This window comes from Pimephales promelas, chromosome 7 (assembly GCF_988280905.1).
Source record: "Pimephales promelas chromosome 7, fPimPro1.hap1.1, whole genome shotgun sequence".
NCBI lineage: Eukaryota > Metazoa > Chordata > Actinopteri > Cypriniformes > Leuciscidae > Pimephales > Pimephales promelas.
Window position 1 is genome coordinate 40,338,480 of NC_142775.1, and position 10,540 is coordinate 40,349,019.

Below are 10,540 nucleotides of genomic sequence, written 5' to 3' on the forward strand. Positions count from 1 at the left end.
AACAAGGTTTTTCAATATTTTAGATGCCAAATATGATCTTGACCACGTCTGTAAATTTAAATAAAAAAAATATTTTTTATAAACATCCAACTTATACAATGAAAAAAAAATCATATTATAAATTTAAAATTTGTTTATATTAATTTGCATTATTATATATTTTAATTAATTAATATAGGAATCACCATCATATTATTAGCTATTATTTGTTTATATATTAAATGTAATCTATTTAATATATATATATATATATATACATGTAACTAATGATTTTTTTAATAAAAAAATTTATGAAACCCATGCAAGAAAGAAAATTTTTCTAAAAATAATTCTAGTTTTAAAGGATAGATTATAATTGCTTGATTGCCTGTGTCTCTTTAATCATTTTGTGTAAAGAGGTTGCATAATTTCTCTATTGTTTTAAACATAAATTATATATATATATATATATATATATATATATATATATATATATATATGCTTTTTTATTTTATTTTTATATATAGGCCTATTTTATTCATTTATTTATCACATCACATCATGATCTAAGAGTTGCTTTATGATCTGACATTATTATGTGTCTTGAGAACTTTAATTCAGATTAAACTTTATTTTGATGAATTTGAAGTAAATTGAGCTGCAGGTCAAACAGTCGCCACACGAAGGCAGCAGAGCTCCTCTCCAACTTCCGGCTCCGTGTGACGTTTGCGGAAGCTGTAAACATCATGTCCGTTTGTTTCAACTGAGAGCGGACTGCTGTTGTTATTTATGCTTCAGTCCGAACAATTCAGAAAGGTTAGTAAACATTTACGTGTCTAAATATGATTCCCTTCATCTGTGCTCACGAGCTGAGTGTCACTGTCGCCTGTTTAAACCGGTCAATGATTCCGATATCAATAACTCATCAATAATGATCATCATCTCTCGCTCTAACTGTGTGTCTGATCTCTAATCAGCGATTCATTAAAACAAGTGACTCTCTGTAAGGTGTAATGTACTGATGTTATTAGTCACATGGACCGTGTTTTTTCACCAAAAAAAACGTGGTTATAACAATTATTATGGTGTTAAAATCATAATAAATTCTCAAACAGACTCTGTGATTTTTTGTATCGGTGACTGAGCTGTGAATGTTAAGTTCCCACACACTAGTCTTGTTGTAATATTAATAACTAGTACAGATATCATCCAGTAATAGTTCATGATCATCAGTATCCGCTGGAATCTAAAATCTATCAAAGGATAATAGACAAAATTCACAAAACATTTGAAAAAAGAGTTTATGTAATGGAAATGTATTATATATGTGCATGAGATGTTCTGTCAGAAAACCACTGACATATAAACCCTCCAAAATTCAGATCTGTGTTATTTTAGGATTTGTTTTAATATATTATTGAATGTATGTAGTATGTATTCATATTTTGAATTAGTTTTTATTTTTATATTTTCCATCTAAGTTTTAGGCCTAGGTCTTTTTGTTTTGTCTATTTTTTTTTAAATATCTGTGTTTTTATTAATTTTAGTTGCGTTATGTTCCGTTTTAGTAATTTTAGTATTTTTGCTGAAAGTTTTTTTTATTTATTTCAGTTATTTACTTTATTTCAGTTAACTTTTTGTTTTAGTGAAAACAAAAAGTAGAAATGTTACCCAGTCAACTAACAGGAATCTTTACTGAAAGTATCACTGAAAGTTTCAAAAATGCTTAATTAACGTATTTAGTAAGTTTTAGTCATTCTGTTTTGTCATTTTTTGTTCTAGTTTTATTGCAACCATCAGTTTGAAGCTCAAAAGTGCATCTATTCATGATAAAAGTGCAACTATCCATCATAAAAGTGCATCTATTTATGATAAAGGTGCATCTATCCATTATAAAAGTGCATCTATAAATGATAAAAGGGCATCTATTTATGATAAAGGTGCATCTATCTATCATAAAAGTGCATCTATACATGATAAAAGGACATCTATTTATGATAAAAGTGCATCTGTCCATCATAAAAGTGCATCCATGCATCATAAAAGTGCATCTATTTATGAAAAAATGCATCTCTCCATGATAAAAGTGCATCTATCATTATAAAAGTGCATCTATTTATGATAAAAGTGCATCTGTCCATCATAAAAGTGCATCTGTCCATCATAAAAGTGCGTCTGTCCATCATAAAAGTGCATCTATCCGTCATAAAAGTGCATCTATCCGTCATAAAAGTGCATCTATCCGTCATAAAAGTGCATTTATCCATCATAAAAGTGCATCTATTTATGATAAAAGTGCATCTGTCCATCATAAAAGTGCATCTATTTATGATAAAAGTGCATCTGTCCATCATAAAAGTGCATCCATACATCATAAAAGTGCAAATATCAATCATAAAAGTGCATCTATTTATGATAAAAGTGCAAATACCGATGATAAAATGAATATTTATATAATATTTTCATTTCAAAGTGAACTACTCCTTTAAGTGAAGACTGATCTGTCTCTTTCTCTCTCCAGTCTGAAGCGTCCACGATGACGTCTATAGTCACCGACACCGCGGAGGCCGTGGATCTGTGTCCGGAGTACAACCTCTACCTGAAGCCCATCGCCAAAATGACCATCAGCGTTGCTCTTCCTCACCTCAAGATGCCGGGAAAGTCCATCTCCAACTGGGAGGTGATGGAGAGGCTGAAGTCTATGGCTCATCCGGACCAGTTTTCCTCTCTCCGAATCTCCAAGAGCACCATGGACTTCATCCGCTTCGATGGCGAAGTGGAGAACAGGAGCGTTGTGAAGCGACTCCTGAGCAAACTCGAGGGGAAAAGCATCAAGCTGAGCGGATTCACGGATGTCCTGAAGGTGCGCACGGCCGAGAACAAAACCGATTTCCCGACACGCCACGATTGGGATTCGTTTTTCCGGGACGCCAAGGATATGAACGAGACTGTGCCGGGGGAGCGTCCCGATACCGTTCATCTGGAAGGCCTTCCTTGTAAATGGTTCGCCCAGAAGGACGGCTCTCCCGACAAGCCTTCGGAAGCGATGCTCAAAACCGTTTTCGAGCGGTTCGGAAAGATTCGTAACGTCGACATTCCCATGCTGGATCCTTACCGGGAAGAGATGACCGGGAAGAACTTCAACACGTTCTCGTTCGGGGGGCACTTGAACTTTGAGGGGTACGTGCAGTATCTGGATCACACGGGGTTCGTGAAGGCCATGGACTCTCTGAGAGGGATGAAGCTCATGCTGAAAGGGGATGATGGGAAAGCCGTGGCCTGCAGTATTAAGGTGATGGTTCATACAGCAGTAAATATGAAGCTTTAAGATGTTAATTATAAGCATAACATGAACATTCATCCTCTCAGGTGACCTTTGACACGACGAAACACCTGAGTGATTCCTCGCTGAAGAAACGACAGCAGGAGCGACTGAAACTGCAGGAGCTCGAGAAACAGCGAGAGGAGCAGAAACGCAGAGAGAAGGAGGAAGAGGAGCGGCGGAAGGAGGACGAGAGGTATGGCCTTTAGTTTATACTCATGTATCCATCCATCCATCCATCAACTAGCATGGTATCCTTCTGAAACATGCTAGCAATACGGTAAAATATTTACTAGCAACTGCACTGCAACACCCAGAATATCTTCAAAACTGTATAGCAACACCCTAGCAACCATCCAGAATACCCTCAAAACTGCATAGCAACACCCTCGCAACCACCCAGAATACCCTCAAAACTGCATAGCAACACCCTAGCAACCACCCAGAATACCCTCAAAACTGCATAGCAACACCCTAGTAACCACCCAGAATACTCTCAAAACTGCATAGCAACACCCTAGTAACCACCCAGAAAACCCTCAAAACTGCATAGCAACACCCTAGTAACCATCCAGAATACCCTCAAAACGGCATCGCAACACCCTCGCAACCACCCAGAATACCCTCAAAACTGCATAGCAACACCCTAGTAACCATCCAGAATACCCTCAAAACTGCATAGCAACACCCTCGCAACCACCCAGAATACCCTCAAAACTGCATAGCAACACCCTAGTAACCATCCAGAATACCCTCAAAACTGCATAGCAACACCCTCGCAACCACCCAGAAAACCCTCAAAACTGCATAGCAACACCCTAGTAACCACCCAGAATACCCTCAAAACTGCATAGCAACACCCTAGCAACCATCCAGAATACCCTCAAAACTGCATAGCAACACCCTAGCAACTATCCAGAATACCCTCAAAACTGCATAGCAACACCCTAACAACCACCCAGAATACCCTCAAAACTGCATAGCAACACCCTAGCAACCATCCAGAATACCCTCAAAACTGCATAGCAACACCCTCGCAACCACCCAGAATACCCTCAAAACTGCATAGCAACACCCTAGCAACCACCCAGAATACCCTCAAAACTGCATAGCAACACCCTAGTAACCACCCAGAATACTCTCAAAACTGCATAGCAACACCCTAGTAACCACCCAGAAAACCCTCAAAACTGCATAGCAACACCCTAGTAACCATCCAGAATACCCTCAAAACGGCATCGCAACACCCTCGCAACCACCCAGAATACCCTCAAAACTGCATAGCAACACCCTAGTAACCATCCAGAATACCCTCAAAACTGCATAGCAACACCCTCGCAACCACCCAGAATACCCTCAAAACTGCATAGCAACACCCTAGTAACCATCCAGAATACCCTCAAAACTGCATAGCAACACCCTCGCAACCACCCAGAAAACCCTCAAAACTGCATAGCAACACCCTAGTAACCACCCAGAATACCCTCAAAACTGCATAGCAACACCCTAGCAACCATCCAGAATACCCTCAAAACTGCATAGCAACACCCTAGCAACTATCCAGAATACCCTCAAAACTGCATAGCAACACCCTAACAACCACCCAGAATACCCTCAAAACTGCATAGCAACACCCTAGCAACCATCCAGAATACCCTCAAAACTGCATAGCAACACCCTCGCAACCACCCAGAATACCCTCAAAACTGCATAGCAACACCCTAGCAACCACCCAGAATACCCTCAAAACTGCATAGCAACACCCTAGTAACCACCCAGAATACTCTCAAAACTGCATAGCAACACCCTAGTAACCACCCAGAAAACCCTCAAAACTGCATAGCAACACCCTAGTAACCATCCAGAATACCCTCAAAACGGCATCGCAACACCCTCGCAACCACCCAGAATACCCTCAAAACTGCATAGCAACACCCTAGTAACCATCCAGAATACCCTCAAAACTGCATAGCAACACCCTCGCAACCACCCAGAATACCCTCAAAACTGCATAGCAACACCCTAGTAACCATCCAGAATACCCTCAAAACTGCATAGCAACACCCTCGCAACCACCCAGAAAACCCTCAAAACTGCATAGCAACACCCTAGTAACCACCCAGAATACCCTCAAAACTGCATAGCAACACCCTAGCAACCATCCAGAATACCCTCAAAACTGCATAGCAACACCCTAGTAACCATCCAGAATACCCTCAAAACTGCATAGCAACACCCTAGTAACCATCCAGAATACCCTCAAAACTGCATAGCAATACCCTAACAACCATCCAGAATACCCTCAAAACTGCATAGCAACACCCGAGTAACTATCCAGAATACCATCAAAACTGCATAGCAACACCCTAGTAACCACCCAGAAAACCCTCAAAACTGCATAGCAACACCCTAGTAACCACCCAGAATACCCTCAAAACTGCATAGCAACACCCTCGCAACCACCCAGAAAACCCTCAAAACTGCATAGCAACACCCTAGTAACCACCCAGAATACCCTCAAAACTGCATAGCAACACCCTAGCAACCATCCAGAATACCCTCAAAACTGCATAGCAACACCCTAGTAACCATCCAGAATACCCTCAAAACTGCATAGCAACACCCTAGTAACCATCCAGAATACCCTCAAAACTGCATAGCAATACCCTAACAACCATCCAGAATACCCTCAAAACTGCATAGCAACACCCGAGTAACTATCCAGAATACCATCAAAACTGCATAGCAACACCCTAGTAAAGTAAATTAGAGTTAGGTGATAAAAGTAAATTACAGTTAGGTGATAAAGTAAAATAGAGTTGAGTGATAAATTACCACCCAGAATACCCTGAAAACTGCACTGCAACACTCAGAATATCTTCAAAACTGTATAGCAACACCCTAGCAACCATCCAGAATACCCTCAAAACTGCATAGCAACACCCTCACAACCACCCAGAATACCCTCAAAACTGCATAGCAACACCCTAGCAACCACCCAGAATACGCTTTGATTTTTTTTTTACTTTTACTTTGATACCTTAAACATGATTTTTTTAATCATCATGTTTTCACGAAATGAATGCACCAATATGGCAATACATATTCATAATATTATGATTATTATCGAATAAACATCATTATGTTGCAATAGGTGATGTATATTTTCATCACCTAACTGTATTTTACATAATCACCTAACTCTACTTTAAATTATCACCCAACTCTAATTTACTTTATCACCTTACTCTATTTTACTTCATCAACTAACTCTATTTTACTTTATCACCTAACTCTATTTATCACCCAACTTTATTTTACTTTATCACCTAACTCTATCACCTAACTATATTTATCACCTAACTCTATTTTACTTTATCACCTATCATCAGGAAACAGCGTGAGCAGGAGGAGCTGGAGAAGGAGAGAAAGAGGGAGGAGAAACTGCGTAAACGAGAGCAGAAGATCAAGGAGAAAGAGGAGAAGAAGAACCAGAAGAAGATGAAGAAGCAGCAGGAGGAAGAACAGAAGAAGCTCCACCAGAAGATCGTGATGGAGGAGAGGAAACTCTTGCTGGCTCAGAGGAACCTGGAGTCCATCCGGCTCATCGCGGAGTTACTGAGCCGAGCAAAGGTGCGTCACATGACCTCGGACAACACCCCTTTCATTGATTACCCGCCAAAATAAAAGTTCGGTTTAACTTGAAGAAATTATGAAAAATTATTGGATAGATTATGAAATTATCAAAAATCATAACTAATTGTAATTTAATAAAAAAGTGTATATATATATATATATATATTAAAACAGCGTCCAAATACATTTGAATGGAAAAAACAGAATTTTAGAGATTTTCATAGGGCCTTAAATTTTTTTTTTTTTTTTTTTGGTTAAACATTTTAAATAATTGTTGTTGAAGTTTAAAAGTTTCATGATTTAAATTATTTAGACATTCTTTTATGATGATGACAATTTTATTTAACCATTAAAACCGAGTCCAAAAAAACATAAATTGGGCCATTTTTAAAATAATTTAAATAATGATTTAAATTATTAAGACACTGTTTTATGATGACAACATTTTTATTTAACAATTAAAACAGAGTCCAGAAAAATTTAAATAGAAAAAAACAGAATTAGGAACAAAATTAAAGTTTGTTTTAGTTTAATTTACACAATGATTTTGTGAAAAAAATAAAAAAAATAAACGGATTTCATAGCGCCTTAAAATGTCATTTTTAAAGATTTTTGTTAAATTGTATAAGTGTCATGATTTCAGTTTAGTCATGCTTTTTGATTACTAAAATTTTAATTAATCATTAAAAAAACTTAAATGGAAATTGGACCGAAATAAAACAGATATCAAAGGGCCCTAAAATATTATCGTTCTCAAACGCCTGCTGTTAAATTGTATAAGTTTCATGATTTTAATTAAATAGATGTTCAAATTTAATTTAACCATTAAAACAGATTCCATAAAAATTAAAAAGGAAACATGGAATTTGGAACAATATCAATCATATTTCGTGTGTGTGTGTTCTTAGAGCCTGAAGCAGCAGCAGCAGGAGCAGCAGAAGGAGCAGCAGGAGCATCTCCGTCAGCTGGAGGAGAGCAGACGACAGCAGGAGGAGGAGCTGAGGCGCGTCGAGGCCGAGAAGAAGCGAACGCTCGAGCTCCAGAGGAAAGAGCGTGAGCTGCGGGACCGGCTGCTGGGAAACCTGCTGAAGAAGAGCACCAACACCGACGAGATCGAGAGCGCTCCCGTCATCGGCTTGGACCTGCAGATCTGCCACGCGCAGGTCAACGGCGGCGAGATCGACCCGGACAACCAGGACAGCAAACCAAAGAAACCGGAGAGTGTGGAGGAGCGAGCAGACGGAGAGAGACGCGAGCGAAGGAATCATACGCGACGTCACGAGAGGCGGAGTCAGAGTCGTGGGAGGCGGAGTCACAGCAGCGGGAAGCGGAGTAAGAGTCGCGGGAGGCGGAGTCACAGCAACAGGAGGCGGAGTCATAGCACCGGTACGCGGAGCCACAGCAACGGGAGGCGGAGTCCGAGTCACGAGGGGCGGAGTCACAGTCACGGGAGGCGGAGTCACAGTCGTAACGGGCGGAGGAGCCGAACAACGAGACACCGGCGCCACCGGGCGAGGAAGGACAGTCACGGGCCGAGCAGCAGCAAGAGTCGCAGCAGCAACAGCAGGAGTCGCTCGTCCAGTCGAGGACGTCGCCGACACTCGCGTCACCGATCCCGACGACACTGAGAGGAGGATGAAGCTGCCGTGTGAGGTGAAGCACGTCCTGGTCACATTCAGCACAATACAAGGTAGGGATGGGCAACGATTAATCGCATCCAAAATAAAAGTTTGTGTTTACATAATATATGTGTGTGTAGTGTGTATAATTAATTTGTATATATAAATACACACACATGCATGTATATATTTAAGCAATATGTGCATGTATATATTTTATATATATTTATTCACAATTAATATTATATATAAATATTTGATATTTAAGAAAAATTAGTTATTAATATATATACATGCATGTGTGGGTATTTATATATACAAATTATTTATACACACCACACACACATATATTATGTAAACACAAACTTTTATTTTGGATGCGATTAATCGCTGCCCATCCCTAAGTAAAATGAGGCCTGCTTTTTTAGGATCAGTAAGATTTAATTAACATTTTTCTCAACAAATTACATTTTGTTTTAGGATAATTAAGATTTTATTTTTTCATTTTCTTCCCGTAGCAAATTATATATTTTTCATAATGAAAACTAGGCCTGTTTTAGGATTGTATTTTTATTTTTTTTCTCCATAAAAGACATGAAGCCTGTTTAGGATAATTAAGGTTTTATTTAATGTTTCATTATTTTCCCCTAGCGAATTATATTTTTCATAATGAAAATTATGCCTGTTTTTTTTCTTCATAAGAGACATTCACAAGTCCATTTAGAATCATTAAGATTTCATTTTAGTTATTTTTCCCCAAACAAGTTATATTTTCTGAATGAAAAGTATGCCCTTTTTTAGGATTGTAGTTTCTTTTCTCATAAAAATCACGAAAGCCTGTTTTCAGGCTTAAAAATAATAGTTCACAGCAAATTATATTTTTCATAAAGAAAATACATTTTTGCATCAATATTGGATATCATTACTTCATATTAATTTTTATTTCAAAATAATGCCACCATGCAAAACAATCCCTAAATTTTGTCTCTTATTAAAGGCCTCATTTCCTTTAAACCGAACTTGAATTTCTTCCTTTTTTTTAAAGGTTTTTGTGACCTGGACGTGTTCTTGACCAAGATTCACTGCTTGAATTAAACGCTACAGTATCTTGAACTTATCTGGCTGTATTTTTCCTATTAGTATCACGTTTTCTTTTTTAAGTTTGCCTTACAAAGACTGAAGCTTTGATTGGTGATTTTCTCTGAGAGTGTTTCGTTCAGCGTTATTAAACTCCATAGACTACAATCCTTGGTTTATGACTTGAATTTGACTTTTTTGAAAGTGTTTAATCTGTTCATTTCAAGCATCTCAATGCAGTTTTGTGTAGGACTCTCAATCTTATGTAGAAGTTGGATTTATAGTGTTTTTTTTTAATGGGGGATCCAGCTTTGTTTTCCTCGGCACAAGCACAGGACTTTATTTAAGCTGGAAACGCACATGTAAAGTCGTTACGAAGACTGTTTTATGGCAGAAGCGCCACTGAAGGACATGTTTGTCACTCGTTTTAACTCGAGTTACCTTCCGGCAGGTCTCAATAAAGCAGTGCTTTGGATTTTAGCGAGTATCTTGATTCATTTTGCATCAACATCAGCGCATGCAAAACTGGCTGTCAATAAAACTTGGCTGCTTATGCAGTGGAAATGTGAAAACTTTTTTGAAATCGCTGGTATCTTATTAGATTAGAGAAAACAGAGAGGCTGTCTTATATCAAACAGGTATTATAACTTCAACACCCATAATGCACTGGGCTTGCCGTCCAAGGCCACTCCCACCAGTCTGCTATGGATATGCTTAAAGTCCCCATGAAATCAAATCGAGTTGTTTTTTTGGCTTTTTGTATGAGTATGTCAGCCATACTGTTATCTATAAGCTAGTGTGCTCCAATACAATGACACAATTCACATTTAGAAAATAGAAGTGTTCAAAACTATGGGCTAGTTTTTTGTATTTTTGACAATAGAACATTTTACAAAAGGAAATCAAT

The 10,540-nt window shown here is 38.5% G+C and overlaps 1 protein-coding gene across 1 annotated transcript; it reads left to right on the forward strand.

Moving 5' to 3' along the window:
* Positions 1–658: 658 nt before the first annotated feature.
* On the forward strand, positions 659–10,113 carry akap17a (A-kinase anchoring protein 17A). Its single transcript, XM_039669976.2, has 6 exons — positions 659–795; positions 2,501–3,271; positions 3,349–3,497; positions 6,694–6,934; positions 7,846–8,590; positions 9,602–10,113. The coding sequence occupies exons 1-5, from the start codon at positions 769–771 to the stop codon at positions 8,563–8,565; spliced, it is 1,908 nt and encodes a 635-aa protein (XP_039525910.2). The 5' UTR covers positions 659–768; the 3' UTR covers positions 8,566–8,590; positions 9,602–10,113.
* The last annotated feature ends 427 nt before the right edge of the window (positions 10,114–10,540 follow it).

Excerpts from the sequence above, each read along its gene's own strand:
- akap17a (XM_039669976.2), top strand. The coding sequence starts at position 769 with ATGCTTCAGTCCGAACAATTCAGAAAG. Across the intron at positions 3,272-3,348 it reads CCGTGGCCTGCAGTATTAAG|GTGACCTTTGACACGACGAA; the intron begins GTGATGGTTCAT and ends TCATCCTCTCAG. Across the intron at positions 3,498-6,693 it reads CGGCGGAAGGAGGACGAGAG|GAAACAGCGTGAGCAGGAGG; the intron begins GTATGGCCTTTA and ends ACCTATCATCAG.